The sequence below is a fragment of the Salmo salar genome, chromosome 07 (assembly GCF_965601325.2).
Source record: "Salmo salar chromosome 07, fSalSal1, whole genome shotgun sequence".
Lineage (NCBI taxonomy): Eukaryota > Metazoa > Chordata > Actinopteri > Salmoniformes > Salmonidae > Salmo > Salmo salar.
Window position 1 is genome coordinate 26034765 of NC_138297.1, and position 21523 is coordinate 26056287.

Sequence of the window (21523 nt, forward strand, 5' to 3'; positions counted from 1 at the left end):
TATTATAAACTGGGTGGTTCAAGCCCTGAATGCTGATTGGCTGACAGCCGTGGTATACCATGGGTATGACAAAACATTTATTTTTACTGCTCTAATTACATTGGTAACCAGTTTATAATAGCAATAAGGCACCTCGGGGGTTTGTGGTATATGGTCAATATACCACAGCTAAGGGCTGTATCCAGGCACAAGAGTTTAAGAACAGCCCTTAGCCGTAGTACCACACCCCCTCGTGCCTTATTGCTTAAATATACTCTAGGAGTGTGAGTGTGTGTGGAATACTTTAGATAGCCGCAATTTGTCGGGCATGAACTCTACAAGGTGTAGAGTTCATAGAAGACCAGCATCCCGGAGTCACCTCTTCACTGTTGATGTTGAGACTGGTGTTTTGCGGGTACTATTTAATGATGCTGCCAGTTGAGGACTTGTGAGGCGTCTGTTTCTCAAACTAGACACTCTAATGTACTTGTCCTCTTGCTCAGTTGTGCACCGGGGCCTCCCACTCCTCTTTCTATTCTGGTTAGAGCCAGTTTGCGCTGTTCTGTGAAGAGAGTAGTATACATTGTTTCTTGGCAATTTCTCGCATGGACTAACCTTAATTTCTTAGAACAAGAATAGACTGATGAGTTTCAGAAGGAAGTTATTTGTTTCTGGCCATTTTGAGCCTGTAATCAAACCCACAAATGCTGATACTCCAGATACTCAAGTAGTCTAAAGAAGGCCAGTTTTATTGCTTCTTTAATCAGGACAACAGTTTTCAGCTGTGCTAACATAATTGCAAAAGGGTTTTCTAATGATCAATTAGCCTTTTAAAATGATAAACTTGTATTAGCTAACACAACGTGCCATTGGAACACAGGAGTGATGGTTGCTGATAATGGGCCTCTGTACGCCTGAGTAGATTTTCCATAAAAAAGTCTGCCATTTCCAGCTACAATAGTCATTTAGAACATTAACAATGTCTACACTGTATTTCTGATCAATTTGATGTTATTTTAAGGACATTTCTAAGTGACCCCAAACTTTGAACTGTAGTGTATATTGGTCTATATACAATTTTTTTAAAGATCTGATCATGTATTCACATGACTTGATTTTTGAAATGTTGTAAAAAACAAAAAAACAAAACAATACCCTATGTGTCCAAAGACTAGATTTATTATGATACAGAAACATCTGTAGTTCACAAACGACTATGAGTTTAATCATATATTTTGCATGTTTGAGCTTAGAACATGTCAAATAACAATACTATATGTTTTTAAAGAATTTCATAATGAAATGTATTTCAAATGACATATGTCGAAGTCATTTGAATGATTTTCCAACTTTGATTGACACTGAAAGTATGATAGATAATGACACTCTTAAAATTTCAATGTGGCCTGTCTACACTCTTGTGCTAACTATGATGACACCAAATGTCATGCGTTTACATCAAACATAATTTTTCTGTGGCGCATTTTGATATTGTATAAGGACATAAATGGGTTAATAAAGAAGCATAGAAGCCAAATTATAATAATGAGGTGAAGAAAAAAAACATTGAAACATGACATTTTCTGTGTACAATTATGGGGAAGTTATCATCAATAGACAAAGAAAATACAGGAAAACCAAGTTGTGCATTGTGCAAAAAGCATTGTGTTTGACATAATATAAACAGTCTACAGTAACTCTACAGTATGCGTTCTACCGTGACTGGTATGATAGTTATCTCTTCTCTTAGTTTCTATTCCAGGTGGGTATAGAGGTCTGCCTTGGGGCAACACCAGCAGAGCAGGCTATGAAATATGAGCTGGTCTCCAAGCACTCCTCCGTGAGCTTAAGGCACACAAAGCAGAACTCTTTATTGCACCTTGGACAGAGAATATTCTTACAACCAGTCTTGTCGTGTTCCACCCGTTGGCCACAGGTGGGACAGGCGCGAATGGAGGGGCAGTTGGTGACACCTGCCACCTGAGGGAGAGACGTGGTTTTGCAGTTCTTCAGCAGTTCCAGGTCCTGGTTGATACAGCCATCGTTGTCACAGTGGTCAGAGTGTGGCCCGGGACCTTTCCACTGCTTCAGGCACTGCCAGCAGAACTCATACCTCTGACCTTTGTCTGCAGTGCACACTGTGCAGAGGACACTGAGGTTGGAGAGTTCCTGTCTCTCTACAAAGGTTTTGCAGGCAGGGCACTGTTATAAAAAAGGGTAGGGTAAGAAAGTAAGAGGAAAGAGGGGGAGATTCATTGTTATCAAATCATGTTGCTGCTGTAACACATTGGCAGGGTATTTAAGGAAAATGCTATGTTTACATGCATAGAGATTCATTAACATGATAATACACTATGAGCCTAATAACAAATTATGAATAATGACTGACCAACACTAGATGTACAGTGAGGGAAAAAAGTATTTGATCCCCTGCTGATTTTGTACGTTTGCCCACTGACAAAGAAATGATCAGTCTATAATTTTAATGGTAGGTTTATTTGAACAGTGAGAGACAGAATAACAACAAAGAAATCCAGAAAAACGCATGTCAAAAATGTTATAAAATGATTTGCATTTCAATTAGGGAAATAAGTATTTTTCTGGATTTTTTTGTTGATATTCTGTCTCTCACTGTTCAAATAAACCTACTATTAAAATTATAGACTGATCATTTCTTTGTCAGTGGGCAAATGTACAAAATCAGCAGGGGATCAAATACTTTTTTCCCTCACTGTAGCTCAGCAAGCACAAAGCATTCTGAGAGTTTCTTAGAGCTTGGTGAGAAGGTGGTTGTCCTATGATTATTTTGCATACAACCTTCCCACAACTTTCTGGGAATGGTGCAGGATATTTGCTGGGCTTTGGAATATTCTCAGCACATTTAAGGAACATGACAAAAAAATTATAAACATTTTGTTTTTTCATTACTTTAACAGAACATTTCCTAAAGGTTCAAACATGGTAACATTTAACTTCAATTCTGGTAATGTTCTTGGAATGTTCTCCAACTGGTTTGACATTAGGAATGTTCTCAAATAGTTCAGAGAACGTTAAGAAACAACGCTCTTCTGTCAGAATTTCAGCACCTTTGGCAGAGAAGCACATTTAGCAGCGATTACAGCATCAGGTCTTCTTGGGTATGATGCTACAAGCTTGGCACACCCGTATTTGGGGAGTTTCTCCCATTCTTCTCTGCAGATCCTCTCAAGTTATGTCAGATTGGATGGGGAGCTTTGCTGCACAGCTATTTTCAGGTCTCTCCAGAGATGTTAGATTGGGTTGAAGTCCGGGCTCTGGCTGGGCCACTCAAGGACATTCAGAGACTTGTCCCGAAGCCACTCCTGTGTAGTCTTGGCTATGTGCTTAGGGTCGTTGTCCTGTTGGAAGGAGAATTTTCACCCCAGTCTGAGGTCCTGAGCACTCTGGAGTAGGTTTTCATCAAGGATCTCTCTGTACTTTGCTCCGTTCATCTTTCACTTGATCCAGACTAGTCTCTTGTCCCTGCACTGAAAAACATCCCCACAGCGTGATGCTGCCACCACCATGCTTTACCGTAGGGATGGTGCCAGGCATTCAAGCCATAGAGTTCATTCTTGGTTTTATCTGACCAGGGAGTCTTGTTTCTCACTGTCTGAAAGTCTTTAGTTGCCTTTTGGCAAACTCCAAGGGGGCTGTCATGTGTCTTTTACTGAGGAGTTGCTTCCGTCTGGCCACTCTACCATAAAAGCCTGATTGGTGTAGTGCTGCAGAGATGGTTGTCCTTCTGAAAGGTGCTCCCATCTCCACAGAGGAACTCTGGTCACCTCTCTGACCAATGCCCGTCTCCCCCAATTGCTCAGTTTGGCAAGGCGGCCAACTCTAGGAAGAGTCTTGGTGGTTCCAAACTTCTTCCATTTAAGAATGATGGAGGCCACTATGTTCTTGGGGACCTTCAATGCTGCAGACATTTTTTTGTACCCTTCCCCGGACCTGTGCCTCGACACAATCCTGTCTCGAAGCTCTACGGTTTGGTTTTTGCTCTGATATGCACTGTCAACTGTGGGACCTTATATAGACAGGTGTGTGCCTTTCCAAATCATGTCCAATCAATTGAGTTTACCAAAGGTGGACTCCAATCAAGTTGTAGAAACATCTCAAGGATGATCAATGGAAACAGGATGCACCTGAGCTCAATTTCGAGTCTCATAGCAAAGGGTTTGAATACTCATGTTAATAAGGTATTTCTGTTTTTTATTTGTAATATATTTGCAAACATTTCTTAAAATCTGTTTTCGCTTTGTCATTATGGGGTATTGTGTGTAGATTGCTGAAGATGTTGTTTATTTAATACATTTTAGAATAAGGCTGTAACGTAACAAAATGTGGATGAAGTAAAGGGGTTTGAATATTTTCCGAAGGCACTGTGCCATATGCAGAGGCTGTAAAACAGATTGGTGGAACTACAGTGCGGACTGATGGAGCTTCTATGGTTGCTCCTGTACTCAGTGGATCTACTGTCGAGGCTGGTGCTTCTGCTGGTCCTGGCATGGTTTCGAGACCTGTTCAGAAATCTTGCGATCATGAATGTGCTCTGTCAAAGTACACTTTGATAGTGAATAAAGTTAACTTCATAGCTTTCATTGGTAAGGTTATCAACACGACTCGGGTGGTGGAAAGCAGTAATGCCAAGTTAAAGGTTATCGTGGATACGGCAAAATAGTTATTGGGGGTAACAGATGTTATTGTCGAAATGGTTGTTGACATGCTCAATTATCCTAAAGGTGGATTGTTTCAGCATGATATAGATTAAGTTTAATGGATTGGTGGGGTATTTTTTTTGTAGTAGTAGTAGTAGTAGTACAGAATTAGGCAGACTATGATTGATCACACACTCCAGCACAGTAGACTGTTATCCACAGTTAGCGCACCTTGAACGTTTGTTTGCAGACCGCCATAATATCAATGAAGAAGATGAAGAAGAAGTCTACTCAGACTGGTGAGCCAATCAGAGCTACTGTAGGACTATATGCAAATAAACCACTTGCCACATGGGCCTGCCATCGTTCAATTTGAACTGGACTGTGTGTTCACAAGCAGTAGCAACATCGCAACTTTACACCTGAATACCACAGGAGTCCTCTTACATTTGGGAACTTCACAGTCCTATTGACCAAACAACCATGAAAAGGTAGGATCTCTCTCCCTCAGCTCAGTTGCCTATGCACATCAACTCGATCAACAACTAATGCAAGCCAAAGCAAGATAGGCTAAAATCTAACCCTCTCAAACTTAAGGTAGTTAGATGGCAGTCAAAATTGCACTTAAATGATGGAGAGGGGTGCTGTAATTTGTGGACCGTTCCAAAAGGAACCTGTTCCAAAAACAAAAACAAGTAAAGTACAAGGAGGTTGCCCATGGGGAGTACCCTGCTCATCCTTCTGCAGGCAGCTTGCATACTTGTCCTCACGTTTTGACAACTGAATGAGAACTTGCCTGCCTGCCAGCACTTTTGATCGAGGCCAAAATACATTTCATTGACAACTAAGAGATACGCTAACTGTGGATAACAGTCTAGCTGTAGCCATCAAAAAACGATGAGGGGAAAAAGTCATCACTCATCCAATTTTGTCAGGCTGAAACAGGAAAGGGCCTTCCCCAAACTAGCACAGAATCATCTAGAATCTTCCAGAAAATTGCAACAGAAATGGCGCTACACCAAACTGGAAGTCTTCCGACTAGCTTGGAAAGACAGTACTGTGCAGTATCGAAGAGCCCTCATTGCTGCTCGATTTATCCTATTTTTCCAACTTAATTGAGGAAAATAAGTACAATCCAAAATGTATTTTTGATACATCCCTCTTTTGACGAACATATCAAGACTGTTTCAAGACTGTTTCCATCTACGTAACATTGCAAAAATCTAAACTTTCTTTCCAAAAATGATGCGGATGTTTATCCATGCTTTTGTCACTTCTAGGTTAGACTACTGCAATGCTCTACTTTCCGGCTACCCGGATAAAGCACTAAATAAACTTCAGTTAGTGCTAAACACGGCTGATAGAATCTTGACTAGAACCAAAAAATGTGATCATATTACTCCAGTGCTAGCCTCTCTACACTGGCTTCCTGTTAAGGCAAGGGCTGATTTCAAGGTTTTACTTCTAACCTACAAAGCATTACATGGGCTTGCACCTACCTATCTTTCCGATTTGGTCCTTCCGTACATACCTACACGTACGCTACGGTCACAAGACGCAGGCCTCCTTACTGTCCCTAGAATTTCTCAGCAAACAGCTGGAGGCAGGGCTTTCTCCTATAGAGCTCCATTTTTTATGGAATGGTCTGCCTATCCATGTGAGAGACGCAGACTCGGTCTCAACCTTTAAGTCTTTATTGAAGACTCATCTCTTCAGTAGGTCCTATGATTGAGTGTAGTCTGGCCCAGGAGTGTAAAGGTGAACGGAAAGGCACTGGAGCAACTTTGCTGTCTCTGCCTGGCCGGTTCTCCTCTCTCCCCTGGTATTCTTTGCCTCCATCCCTATTACAGGGGCTGAGTCACTGGCTTACTTGTGCTCTTCCATACCATCCCTAGGAGGGGTGCGTCACTTGAGTGGGTTGAGTCACTGACATGATCTTCCTGTCCGGGTTGCCCCCGGGGGAGATCTTCGTGGGCTATAAATCAAATCAAATCAAATGTATTTATATAGCCCTTCTTACATCAGCTGATATCTCAAAGTGCTGTACAGAAACCCAGCCTAAAACCCCAAACAGCAAGCAATGCAGGTGTAGAAGCTTGGCCTTGTCTCAGGATGATAAGTTGGTGGTTGAAGATATCCCTCTAGTGGTGTGGGGGATTTGCTTTGGCAAAGTGGATGGGGTTATATCCTGCCTGTTTGGCCCTGTCCGGAGGTATCCCACAGTGTCTCCCAACCCCTCCTGTCTCAGCCTCCAGTATTTATGCTGCAGTAGTTTGTGTCGGGGGGCTAGGGTCAGTCTGTTATATCTGGAGTATTTCTTCTGTCTTATCCAGTGTCCTGTGTGAATTTAAGTATGCTCTCTCTAATTCTCTCTCTCTTTTTCTCTCTTTTTCTCGCTTTCTTTCTTTCTCTCTCTCTCTCGGAGGACCTGAGCCCTAGGACCATGCCTCAGGACTACCTGACCTGATGACTCCTTGCTGTCCCCAGTCCACCTGGCTGTGCTGCTGCTCCAGTTTCAACTGTTCTGCCTGCGGATATGGAACCCTGACCTGTTCACCGGACGTGCTACCTGTCCCAGACCTGCTGTTTTCAACTCTCTAGAGACAGCAGAAACATTAGATACTCTGAATGATCGGCTATGAAAACATACTGAGGTGCTGACCTGTTGCACCCTCGACAACCACTGTGATTATTATTATTTGACCCTGTTGGTCATCTATGAACATTTGAACATCTTGGCCATGTTCTGTTGTAATCTCCACCCGGCACAGCCAGAAGAGGACTGGCCACCCCTCATAGCCTGGTTCCTCTCTAGGTTTCTTCCTAGGTTCTGGCCTTTCTAGGGAGTTTTTCCTTGCCACCGTGCTTCTAAACCTGCATTGCTTGCTGTTTGGGGTTTTAGGCTGGGTTTCTGTACAGCACTTTGTGACATCAGCTGATGTAAGAAGGGCTTTATAAATCAATTTGATTAATTGATTGAATGTCATTGTATGCCGTAGCCTTAAGATTTCCCTTCACTGGAACTAAGGGGCCTGTCGTGAACAATGACAAACAGCCCCAGACCATAATTCCTCTTCACCGAAATTTACAGTTGGCCCTATGCATTGGGGCAGGTAGTGTTCTCCTGGCATCCGCCAAACCCAGATTCGTCAGTCGGACTACCAGATGGTGAGGCGTGATTCATCACTCCAGAGAACGCGTTTCCACTGCTCCAGAGTCGAATGGCAGCAAGCTTTACACCACTCCATCCGACGCTTGGCATTAAGCATGGTGATCTTATGCTTGTCTGCGGCTGCTCGGCCATGGAAATCCATTTCATGAAGCTCCCGACAAATAGTTTTTGTGCTGACGTTGCTTCCAGAGGCAGTTTGGAACTCGGTAGTGAGTGTTACAACCGAGGACTGACGATTTTTACGCACTTCAGCACTCATCGGTACCGTTCTGTGAGCTTGTGTTGCCTACCACTAGGAGTTGTTGCTCCTAGACGTTAACACTTCACAATAACAGCACTTACAGTTGACCGGGGCAGCCCTAGCAGGGCAGAAATTTGACAAACTGACTTGTTGGAAAGGTGGCATCATATGACGATGCCACGTTGAGTCACTGAGCTCTTCAGTAAGGCCATTCTACAGCCAATGTTTGTCTATGGAGATGTCATGGCTGTGTGCTCGATTTTATACACCTTTCAGCAAAGGGTGTGGCTGAAATAGCCGAATCCACTAATTTCAAGGGGTGTCCACATACTTTTGTATATGTAGTGTACATTCCATTCTCAGCATCAACAAAATCTCTGTCCTCTATCTATCTTGTTAAGTGTGCTGGCCGCACCCACTAATTGGCCACATCTGATGTTAATGAGTGCTTGTTTCCTTTGAAATGGGGTATGTTTGAATAGCTTTTGTACGAGTTAAAACAAATGGTATGCTTGTTCCATCCTGGTGGTGCAGTGGTTTAATCCCATGGATTAGGAACTGAAGATCATAGGTTAAAAAAAAACAGTTTTAACATTGCGGAAACTTATAGCTTCTTTCCCAGAACCAATAGAAACCAAAAACGTACGTTCCCTCAACTTCTAATGAAGCAAATGTGCTATCTGGGAGGTGATCTGTATATCTATTGTCTCTTAAAAAAGTACAGGGTACTTATTCATAGCTCCAGTTTATACACTTTACAGCAGTGAGAACATACCATTAATCATAAAGAATGCAGATGAATTTGAACAATGAAACACTCACTGATTTGTATTCACAGTATATGGCAGCAGCCAAGGCGGCCATGGTCTTCTCAAAGTGCTGCATCTCTTCGATGGTGAGCGCAGCCAGTCTACGTACCTCCTGGTAAGACCACTCAGCATCACACTTTTGCAAAGTGCCATTCTTAAGTGCAGGACACATGAACTTGTACTGACCCTGGGACAACAATAACACTTGTTGTGGAGAACATTGGAGGGCAAAATGATTGGATTTTGTTTAAATGATTTTCAATAAAATAGAATTGAAATGCAAGAATACATAGAATAACAGAATCATGTGTTTGTATTTACTGTGTTTTTTTGGTCCACATTTACACTGAGTGTACAAAACAATAGGGACCTTAATATTGAGTTGTTCCCCCTTTTGCCCTCAGAACAACCTCAATTCTTTGGGCCATGGACTCTACAAGTTGTCGAACGTGTTCCACAGGTATGCTGGCCCATGTTGACTCCAATGCTTCCCACAGTTGTGTCAAGTTGGCTGGATGTCCTTTGGGTGGTGGACCATTCTTGATAAACACGGGAAACTGTTGAGCATGAAAAACCCAGCAGCGTTGCAGTTCTTGACACAAGCCAGTGTGCCTGGCATCTACTACCATACCCTGTTCAAAGGCACTTAAATATTTTGGCTCGCCCATTCAGCATCTGAATGGCACACATGCCATGTCTCAACTGTCTCAAGGCTTAAAAAACCTTCTTTAACCTGTCTCATCCCCTTCATTGACCCTGATTGAAATGGATTTATCAATGGATCATAGCTTTCACTTGGTCAGTCTATGTCATGGAAAGAGCAGGTGTTCATAATGTTTTGTTCTCTGAGTGTATAAATGTATATGTAATTGATTAACTGATGAAATGTGAGTACCTGGTCCAGTAGGCTGCGGCACCATCCAGTCAGGGACTGTGGGGTGACTGCGTGACCACAGGACATCTCCGCCCTTAGAGACACAAGGTCATCATCCAGGGCTGAGTCAAAACAAGAAATGTAATAATGAACACATCTTGAAATTGTAATGACGCAAGTACAAGTTGGTCTTAAGTTAACAGTCAACTCTCAACAGCTGAATTCAAGTGTGATAATTTAGTTATTACCCCAGCTATGGACTGTGGGGCAGTTAGATCACATATATAATCACAAATGCAGTAACTACACCAAGATGACTACACTTTTACGCATAAGCAGGGTAGGGTAGGGTTACTTTCTAAATGTAATCTGTTACAGTTACTAAAATAAACAGTAACGTAAATGTTAGATTACCCCAACTCAGTAACGTAATCAAATTACTTTACCCTTAAGAGGGATTAGAAGACAAAAATGAATATTAACAATTGTAGGACATATATCGCGTGATAAATGCAATAAATGCACCATTTTGTAAGTCGCTCTGGATAAGAGCGTCTGCTAAATGACTTAAATGTAAATGTAAATAAATCAATGTTAGAGTTTACACAGCTGGCCATAAATGGATGTTGCATTTACTTTATGGGTTGGTTATGTAGGCTTATTCTAACCCATGGCAATCTACATTAACACCAATGATGATAATAATATGATTAGGCTTACATTTAAAAAAGTCTCAGATTTCCAGTCATTCCAATTAATTTAATACCCCTAGGACTTGGAAATATGGAACAATAAAAATGTATCGCATATGCTGTATTTGCTATAGGCCTATTGTTTATGCTTCTATTTGTGACACCTTGATATCAAAAGTGTGCGAGTTTGAGCATGTGTCTATTAGGCCTATGGACATCTTTTTCAACACAAATTAGATTGAGCAATAAAAGCCCCACAAACTGTAACGAGCGTCATATAGAGGAGACCAAGGCGCAGCGTGTTGAGTGCTCATCGTTATATTTTAATGAAAACGAACACTAGACAAAATACACAAAATGACAGCCAACAGTTCTGTCAGGTAAATACAAGGAAACAGAAAACAACTACCCACGAAAACCAAGTGGGAAAAGGCTGCCATACTTATATGGCTTCCAATCAGAGACAACCATAGACAGCTGCCTCTGATTGGAAACCATACCCGGCCAAAACATAGAAACAAAAAACATAGAATGCCCACCCCATATCACACCCTGACCTAACTAAGCAGAGAAAAAACAGCTCTCTTAGGTTAGAGCGTGACACAAAATTCTATTCCATAGGCTGCGATCCGCACTACGCAGCTGTTGCAAGAGCGCATCTTTTTGGCTTGCCATTGGTCACAAAAATAATATGCAGCTTAAATGTCTTCAATTGAATCTTTTATTGGGTTAAAATACACACATACAGTGCATTCAGAAAGTATTCAGACCCCTTGGCTTTTTCAATTTTTTTTTTGCATTACAGCCTTATTGTAAAATTGATTAAATTGTTTTTCCCCCTCATCAAACTACCCACAATACTCCACAATGACAAAGCAAAAACAGGTTTTTAGAATTTTTCCCACATTTCTTAAAAATAAAACCAAAAATACCAAAGGTGTTTCAACAAAGTACTGAGTACAGCGGTCTGAATACTTTCCGAATGCTCTGTATAGCGTGCATTATAGGGAAATAATGCACGCTCTAGAATGCTTCAAGCCAGTCAGAAACGAGTATACAACAATGCCATGGTATAAATTAAAATATCTGGTCTGATGACTTTGATGGACTACTATGTCAACATTATTACTTTGGAGTGTGGGGCAGTTAAGTCACATATTTCATCACAAATTACTACACTTAGACTACCACCACAGAATTTGTAAACTGTAATAATAGAGTACAGAAGATAAGGAGGCATAAGTGGGAAGTCTGAACAACAGCAGCATGTTCACGATTTCCTCCCTGGACTGCAGGGAGATACTGTAAGTGGGAAGAGGCCAGAGAAGGGCACCCCTTCCCTCTGAGCAGTTCTGCCCCCAAGGGGAAACACAGTCAACAGAGCATAACATACATCTAAGTTTCATTAATTCAAATACAAATTCGTGATTTTTTTGTGTAGACCATCAAAATGTAATTATGCTTTCCTCCTGGTAATCTTCACTGCCCCAAAAATCTCTGCAGCAGTCGCCTTTAAACCTTTCATTCAACCTTTCGGTTGAAAGAGATCTGTGTAGCCTGTTCAGTTTAGTCAGTATGTCTTTCTTTACTCCACACAAAGAAAGTTTGTTATGATTTCTACTTCCATGTTCTAGTCGAGGAATTTTTGAAAATTCCTAGGTTCTAGTGTGTGGCGAGCACAGAATTGCACATCAGCGCTGCCAGCTGGATGGAGGTTTACTATTGTGCAAGGCAGCCTACAGACCAGTACTAAAGGTAAACGATAACTACATGTAGATAAACAGTGGTAGGTTAGTTTACTGGGTTGGAGTGTCTTATGTGCTCCCCCATTGTTATAATTCGAATGTTCTGAAAAGTTCCATGGCAGTTAATTCAACAGTGGTAAGTTGGCAAAATGATATGATGCGGTTACTCAAACAGCTGTGATTTGGTAGTAGATCATTCTGATTGGTAGTAGATCATTCTGATTGGTAGTAGATCATTCTGATTGGTAGTAGATAATTCTGTTCGGATTCCATATTCAAATAGCATAATAGTAGACCAAGTTAAGGGAAAGGGGGATATCTAGTCAGTTGCACAACAGAATAAATTAAATGAAAATGTTTCTTCTACATTTAACCCAACCCATCTGACGTGCAGGGAGCTACCTTAATCGACTTCCACGGCACAGCAACTTTTCAGTTACTTTTCCCACTGCTCTTAACTGCTAGGCTACCTGCACCCTTTTCACACTTTATACCTTTTTATCTAAAGTTCTGGGTAAGTGGTAAAAATGTCAGTTTCTAAAAGTGGAGACAAAAAGTAGTTGATGCAGTTACTAAAACAGCTGCCATTTTTGATTGGGAGAAGATGATTCTGTTCTGACTCCAGACTCCCAAGTTTTTGTCTAAAGTTCTGGGAAAGGTGTCAAAATGTCAGCTGTTTGTACAAAGTTTTTTATGTTAATGCAGTTACTGAAACAACTGTAACATTTGATTGGTATCAGATTTGTTTTCAGATTTCAGATTTGAATCCACAAATGGCACCAGAGGGTAGGGCTGCCGTCTTATCGGCGCTCAACCAATCATGCTATTTTGTTTGTTTTTTTGCATTGTTCGTAACTTGTTTTGTACATAATGTTGCTTCTACCATCTGTTATGACCGAAAAGAGCTTCTGGACATCAGATTGGACAGGGATTATTCACCTCAAATTGGAAGAGGAGTTAGGATATACTGCAGACACCCGACCAGGCCCCGATCCCCGTGATTCGCTGGAGAAGGAAATGGAGATTTTGAGGCAAAAGATTAGGGTGCCTTGCGGGGATCAGGCTACGAGTGGCTAATCTGCCCTTGCCTTCCATCCTGCTAGCTAACATTCAATCGCTGTAAAATAAATGGAATGAACTGAAAGCACGTATATCCTACCAACGGGACATTAAAAACTGTAATATTTTATGTTTCACCGAGTCGTGGCTGAACGACGACATTAAGAACATACAGCTGGTGGATTATACACTATCAGCAAGACAGAACAGCAGCCTCTGGTAAGACACGGGGCGTGGGCCTATCCATTTATGTAAACAACAGCTGGTGCATGATATCTAAGGATGTCTCAAAGTTTTGCTCACCTGAGTTAGAGTATCTCATGATAAGCTGTAGACCATACTATCTACCTAGAGTTTTCATTTGTATTTTTTGTAGCTGTCTACATACCAGCACAGAGCGAGGTTGGCACTAAAACCGCACTAAATTAGATGTATTCCGCCATAAGCAAACAGGAAAACGCTCATCCAGAGGTGGCGCGCCTAGTGACCGGTGACTTTAATGCAGTGAAACTTAAATCAGTTTTACCGAAATTCTATCAACATGTTAAATGTGCAGCCAGAGGGAAAACAATTCTAGACCACCTTTACTCCACACACAGAGACGCGTACAAAGCTCTCCCTTGCCCTCCATTGGGCAAATCTGACCATAACTCTATCCTCCTGATTCCTGCTTACAAGCAAAAATGAAAGCAGTAGGCACCAGTGACTCGGTCTACAAAAAACTGGTCAGATGAAGCAGATGCTAAACTACAGGACTGTTTTGCTAGCACAGACTGGAATATGTTCCGGGATTCTTCCGATGGCATTGAGGAGTACACCACATCAGTCACTGGCTTTATCAATAAGTGCATCGTGGACTGTACTTACATACTAGAGGTTGACCGATTAATCAGTACGGCCGATTAATTAGGGACAATTTCAAGTTAGGGACGATTTCAAGTTTTCATAACAATCGGCGATCGGTATTTTTGGACCTGTTACGCGAGTGCAGCAAGGAGCCAAGGTAAGTTGCTAGCTAGCATTAAACTTATCTTATAAACAATAATTAATCTTAACATAATCACTAGTTAACTACACATGGTTGGTGATATTACTAGTTTAACTAGCTTGTCCTGCGTTGCATATAATCAATGCGGTGCCTGTTAATTTATCATCGAATCACAGCCTACTTCGCCAAACGGGTGATGATTTAACAAGCGCATTCGTGAAAAAAGCACTGTCGTTGCACCAATGTACCTACCCATAAACATCAATTCCTTTCTTAAAATCAATACACAAGTATATTTTTTTAAACCTGCATATTTAGTTAAAAATAAATTAATATTAGCAGGCAATATTAGCTTCTATGGGCTACGTGGGACGCTAGCGTCCCACCTGCGGGACACAGCCAGTGAAATATCAGGGCGGCAAATTCAAAAACAACAAAATGTCATAATTCAACTTTCTCAAACATACAACTATTTTACACATTTTAAAGATACACTTCTCCTTGATGTAACCACATTGTCCGATTTCAAAAAGGCTTTACAGCGAAAGCAAAACATTAGATTATGTTAGGAGAGTACATAGACAAAAATAATCACACAGCCATTTTCCAAGCAAGGACATGTGTCAATAAAACCCAAAACACAGCTAAATGAAGCACTAACCTTTGACGATCTTCATCAGATGACACTCCTAGGACATTATGTTACACAATACATGTATGTTTTGTTCGATAAAGTTCATATTTATATCCAAAAACAGCATTTTACATTGGCGCGTGATGTTCAGAAAATGTATTCCCACCAAACACTCCGGTGAATGTGCACATGAATTTACAAAAATACTCATCATAAACGTTGACAAAATATATACCAATTATTTAAAGAATTATAGATAGACTACTCCTGGATGCAACCGCTTTATCAGATTTTAAAATAGCTTTACGGAGAAAGCACATTTTTCAATATTCTGAGTACATAGCTCAGCCATCACAGAGAGCTATACAGACACCCGCCAAGTTCGGGGCAACCTAAACTCAGAATTAGTATTAGAAATATTCTCTTACCTTTGCTGATCTTCGTTAGAATGCACTCCCAGGACTGCTACTTCCACAAGAAATGTTGTTTTTGTTCGAAATAATCCATATTTATGTACAAATACCTCCGTTTTGTTCGTGCGTACAGATCACTTATCCAAAGGCATAATGCGCGAGCGCGGAACCAGAGACGAAAAGTCAAAATGTTCCATTACCGTACTTAGATGCATGTAAAACGCTGTTTAAAATCAATCTTTATGGTATATTTAACGTAAAATTTCGATAATATTCCAACTGGACAATAGCATATTCATTCAAGAAGAAAAAGAAGGAACGGCGCACTCGCGTAACTGCGCATATCCAATCCCTTTGTTGCCAGGCAGACCACTCAGTAACTGAGCTCCTATACTCTGCCCAGTGACAGGAGAACGCTCAAACCACTTTCTGAAGGCTTTTGACAGCCAATGGAAGCCTTAGGAAGTGCAACGTAACCCCACAGATACTGTAGTTTCGAAAGGGACTAGAAAGAAGAACTACAATTCTCAGATCCTCCACTTCCTGGTTGACTTTTTCTCAGGTTTTTGCCTGCCATATGAGTTCTGTTATACTCACAGACACCATTCAAACAGTTTTAGAAACTTCAGAGTGTTTTCTATCCAAATCTACTAATAATATGCATATTCTAGTTTCTGGGCCAGAGTAGTAACCTGTTTAAATTGGGTACGTTTTTCATCCGGCCGTGAAAATACTGCCCCCTAGCCCAGACAGGTTAACTAGGGAAATTGTGTCACTTCTCTTGCGTTTAGTGCAAGCAGAGTCAGGGTATATGCAGCATTTTGGGCCGCCTGGCTCGTTGCGAACTGTGTGAAGACCATTTCTTCCTAACAAAGACCGTAATTAATTTGACAGAATTTGACATAATTATTACATAACATTGAAGGTTGTGCAATGTAACAGCAATATTTCGACTTAGGGATGCCATCCGTTCGATAAAATACGGGACGGTTCCATATTTCACTGAAAGAATATACGTTTTGTTTTCTAAATGATAGTTTCAGGTTTTGACCATATTAATGACCTAAGGCTCATATTTCTGTGTGTTTATTATATTATAATTAAGTCTATGATTTGATATTTGATAGAGCAGTCTGACTGAGCGGTGGTAGGCAGCAGCAGGCTTGTAAGCATTCATTCAAACAGCACTTTCCTGCGCTTGCCAGCAGCTCTTCGCAATGCTTGAAGCACAGCACTGTTTATGACTTCAAGCCTATGAACTCCCGAGATTAGGCTGGCAATACTGAAGTGCCTATAAGAACATCCAATAGTCAAAGCTATATGAAATACAAATCGTATAGAGAGAAATAGTCCTAGAATTCCTATAATAACTACAACCTAAAACTTCTTAACTGGGAATATTGAAGACTCATGTTAAAAGAAACCACCAAATCAAATCAAAGTTTATTTGTCACGTGCGCCGAATACAACAGGTGTAGACCTTACAGTGAAACGCTTACTTACAGGCTCTAACCAGTAGTGAAAAAAATGTATTAGGTGTACAATAGGTAAGTAAAGAAATAAAAACAACAGTAAAAAGACAGTGAAAAATAACAGTAGCAAGGCTATAAAAGTAGCGAGGCTACATACAGACACCGGTTAGTCGGGCTTTCATATGTTCTCATGTTCTGAGCAAGGAACTTAAACGTTAGCTTTTTTACATGGCACATATTGCACTTTTACTTTCTTCTCCAACACTGTGTTTTTGCATTATTTAAACCAAATTGAACATGTTTCATTATTTATTTGAGACTAAGTTGATTTTATTTATGTATTATATTAAGTTAAAATAAGTGTTAATTCACTATTGTTGTCATTGTCATTATTACAAATATATATATATAAAAATCGGCCGATTAATCAGTATCGCCTTTTTTTGGTCCTCCAATAATTGGTATCGGCGTTGAAAAATCATTATCGGTCGACCTCTAGTACATACCCCAATCAGAAGCCATGGATTACAGGCAACATCCGCACTGCCGCTTTCAAGGAGCGGGACTCTAACCCGGAAGCGTATAAGAAATCCCCTATGCCCTCCAATTAACCATCAAACAGGCAAAGCGTCAATACAGGACGAAGATCCAACCGTACTACACCAGCTCCAATGCTCGTCGGCCCAAGAGGCTTCTAAACAGCTTCTTCCCCAAGCCATAAGACTCCTGAACATCCTGAACAAATGGCTACCCGGACTATTTGCATCCCCCCCTTTTACGCTGCTACTACTTTCTGTTGTTATCTATGCATAGCCACTTTAATAACCCTACCTGCATGTACATAATTACCTCGACACCGGTGGCCCTGCACATTGACCCCTGTATATAGACCCGCTTTTGTTATTTACTGCTGCTCTTTAATTATTTGTTTTTCGTATCTCTTACTTTTTTGGGGGGGTATTTTCTTAAAACAGCATTGTTTGTTAAGGGCTTGTAAGTAAGCATTTCACTGTAAGGTCTACACCTCTTGTATTCGGCGCATGTGACAAATAAAATTAGAATAGTGGTGAAATAAGCAAAGACGTCATACCCTTTATGTCACGTCCTGACCAGTATAAGGGGTTATTTGTAATTGTAGTTTGGTCAGGACGTGGCAGGGGTGTGTTTGTTTTGTGTTGTCGGGGTTTTTGGGTAGTGTTCTATGTTTTGTATTTCTATGTTCTATTTTCTAGTTATTCTATTTCTATGTTTAGTTTATTGTTTTTACCTTCAATTGGAGGCAGCTGTTCCTCGTTGCCTCTAATTGAAGGTCCTATTTAGTAGGGGTGTTTTTCTATGGGTTTGGTGGGTAGTTGTTTCTTGTTTAGCTGTATGCCTGACAGGACTGTTTTCGTCGTTCTTTTTGTTCAGTGTTCATTTATTTAATAAAGAAGAAAATGAGCATACACATTCCCGCTGCATTTTGGTCCAATCACTACGACGGCCGTGACACTTCAACTGTTGGTCTAACTTGTTGGGAGACTGGTCAAAATTTCTGTTGTTTATAAAAAGTTTGAGAAAATGTTGTTGATGCAGTAACTTAAAGAGTGGTAACGTTTGATCGGTACCAGATAATTATTTTCTCATTCCAGGTTTGAATAGCAGGGAAGTAGACCAAGATGCCATACCCTCTAACTTTGTTGAACTTGTTGGGAAAGTGGTCAAAGTAGCTGATGTGTAAAAAGTTGCATTGCTTTTAGTGAATAGACTAGAATGTTGGAAGTCATGATGTCACGATGGGACCTTTAGAATGTTGATTGAGGACAAAAAGTTTTAATCGTTTAAAAGTATAAAAGCTATCAAAAAGTTGTATGCAAACAACTTAATCCTGATCACATTTTAATGGTTGAATGGCATTTATAGCTTAAATGTTTTAAGAAGAGTAGTGTGCGAAAGGATGATGATGATTATAATAATAATAATAATAATAATAATATCATCAATAATAAAAAGTCTGAAATAATTCATACATTAAAGTGTGGCTGCTTTCGCAAGCCATACTAATAATAATTACTTACGATCTAAATCATCCTGTCTGTTGACAAATTTGAGAGTGGAGTCTCCCGGGTCATATCTCTTCATATTGTTGCTTTCTGTCTTCTTTCTGTCTTTCAGTTACTTCCTCACACACAGGGCGGATTGTGAGATATGACTAAGGGAGGCAGGCAGGTGTGCTAAAACCTAGAATTTTCCTTGGCTTTGTTTTACAACATCAGTACTTTTTACTTTCTCTTTCCACATACAGTAGCAGTTACAAGAAGTCACATGATAACAAGGAAATAAAGAAATACTTTATAATGATATTGTTGTTGTCACGTCCTGACCAGTATAAGGGTTATTTGTTATTGTAGTTTGGTCAGGACGTGGCAGAGGGTATTTTGTTTATGTGGTTCGGGGTGGTGATTTTTGTAGTAGGGTGTTTGATTTATTATTTCCGGGTTTTTGGTCTATGTATCTCTATGTTCTTTCTGGTTTGTGGTATTTCTATGTGTAGGTTTATGGGGGGTTGGACTCTGATTGAGAGTCCTATATATGGGTAATTGTTTGGTGTAGTGGTGAGGGAGATTGTTCTTGTTTTGCATGTGTGAGCATGACAAGACTTTTGTTGTTTGTGAGTTCTTCGTTTTTGTTATTTTGGTGTTCTCTTTATTTTAAAAATAAATACAAGATGAGCATCCACATTCCTGCTGCGTTTTGGTCCTCTATCCCCGACGACAACCGTTACAGAATCTCCCACCACAAATGGACCAAGCAGCGGAGTAAGGAGCAAGGGGAATTCGATATGGACTGGCGGGAGAAATGGACGTGGGAGCAGATTCTGGCCGGAGAGGGCCCATGGAGGAAGTCTGGTGAGGACCGGGAACGCTACCGGGGTACACGACTGGCGAGGAAACTGGCCCCAATACATTTTTTGGGGGGGGCACACGGACAGATCGGCGGAGCCGAGGATGGAACCAGAGCTAGTCGGGGTAAAATTGGAGGTGAGAGAAACAGACTATAAAGGAGTTGATGGGAAAATTGGAGGAGAAAAGGATGAGAGAGCTACTGTGTTGGTGTATTAGGCACGACATTCGCCCTACAGAGCGTGTCCTAATGATATCACCTGAGTTAGCGAATTATACTAGTCCTGAGGTGCGTGCTAGCTGTCTGGTGAAGATAGCACCACGCACCAGGCCTCCAGTTTGTCAGCCCAGTCCAACTCGTCCTGTTCCCGCTCCCCGCACTAGCCCTGAAGTGTGAACCCCTAGTCTGGCACGTCCAGTACCAGCACCACGCATCAGGCTTCCAGTGCGTCAGCCCAGTCCGACTCGTCCTGTTCCCGCTCCCCGCACTAGCCCTGAGGTGCGTGTTCCCAGGCTGATACCTCCAGTACCAGCACCACGCATCAGGCTTCCAGTGCGTCAACCCAGTCCGACTCGGCCTGTTCTCGCTCCCCGCACTAGCCCTGAGGTGCGTGTCCCCAGACTGGCACATCCAGTACCACGCATCAGGCTTCCAGTGCGTCAACCCAGTCCGACTCGGCCTGTTCCCGCTCCCCGCATTAGCCCTGAGGTGCGTGTCCCCAGACTGGCACATCCAGTACCACGCATCAGGCTTCCAGTGCGTCAACCCAGTCCGACTCGGCCTGTTCCCGCTCCCCGCATTAGCCCTGAGGTGCGTGTCCCCAGACTGGCACATCCAGTACCACGCATCAGGCTTCCAGTGCGTCAGCCCAGCCTCGAGAGTTCGGCAATAGTGTGCAATCCAGAGTATCCGGCAACAGTGTGCAGTCCAGAGTGTCCGGCAACAGTGTGCAGTCCAGAGTATCCGGCAACAGTGTGCAGTCCAGAGTATCCGGCAACAGTGTGCAGTCCAGAGTATCCGGCAACAGTGTGCAGTCCAGAGTATCCGGCAACAGTGTGCAGTCCGGAACCGAGGGAGTCTGCCTGCGACCCGGAACCGAGGGAGTCTGCCTACGACCCGGAACCGAGGGGGTCTGCCTGCGACCCGGAACCGAGGGGGTCTGCCTGCGACCCGGAACTGAGGGGGTCTGCCTATGACCCGGAACCAAGGGAGTCTATCAGCAACCCGGAACTGAGTAAGTCTGTTGACGATCCGGAACTAAATATGAGTAACTGTGTATCAAATGAGTCTGCCTACAGTGTGGAACAGAAGAGGTCTGCCTACGATCCGGAACGAGGGGAGTCTGCCTACGGCCCGAAACTGATCAAGTCTGTCTGCATTCTGGTAGACAGTAGGCCGGAGCCAGAACCACCTCCTGTATAGGTGGGTTGGGGGGGGGGGGGGAGTAGCACAAGTGCCGTCGGTGACGGCAGCCACCCTCCCTTTAGTTTAGGGGTATTTTTAAAAAAAAAAAATTTTTTAGGTGCATCCGGGGTCTGCACCTTTAGGGGGGGGGTACTGTCACGTCCTGACCAGTATAAGTGTTATTTGTTATTGTAGTTTGGTCAGGACGTGGCAGAGGGTATTTTGTTTATGTGGTTCGGGGTGGTGATTTTTGTAGTAGGGTGTTTGATTTATTATTTCCTGGTTTTTGGTCTATGTTTTGTATCTCTGTTCTTTCTGGTTTGTGGTATTTCTATGTGTAGGTTTATGGGGGGTTGGGCTCTCAATTGGAGGCAGGTGCTTTCTCGTTGCCTCTGATTGAGAGTCCTATATATGGGTAATTGTTTGGTGTAGTTGTGTGGGAGATTGTTTCTTGTTTTGCATGTGTGAGCCTGACAAGACTG

The 21523-nt window shown here is 41.9% G+C and overlaps 1 protein-coding gene and 1 pseudogene across 3 annotated transcripts in view; one reads left to right on the plus strand and one right to left on the minus strand.

Annotated features, from left to right (window-relative positions):
• LOC106608842 (uncharacterized) overlaps positions 1-21523 on the plus strand; it is a 70876-nt pseudogene that overhangs the window by 27689 nt on the left and 21664 nt on the right. The window lies entirely within an intron of this gene.
• On the minus strand, positions 1137-19044 carry LOC106608841 (putative E3 ubiquitin-protein ligase RNF144A-A). Of its 2 annotated transcripts, none has more exons than XM_014207016.3 (4): positions 18812-19044; positions 9773-9873; positions 8891-9064; positions 1137-2181 (listed from the first exon to the last, which is right to left on the minus strand). In XM_014207016.3, the coding sequence occupies exons 1-4, from the start codon at positions 18873-18875 to the stop codon at positions 1726-1728; spliced, it is 795 nt and encodes a 264-aa protein (XP_014062491.2). In that variant the 5' UTR covers positions 18876-19044; the 3' UTR covers positions 1137-1725. The 2 variants fall into 2 exon arrangements, with proteins under 2 accessions (XP_014062491.2, XP_045577706.2); XM_045721750.2 differs by having other exon boundaries at positions 8891-9081; positions 18812-18963.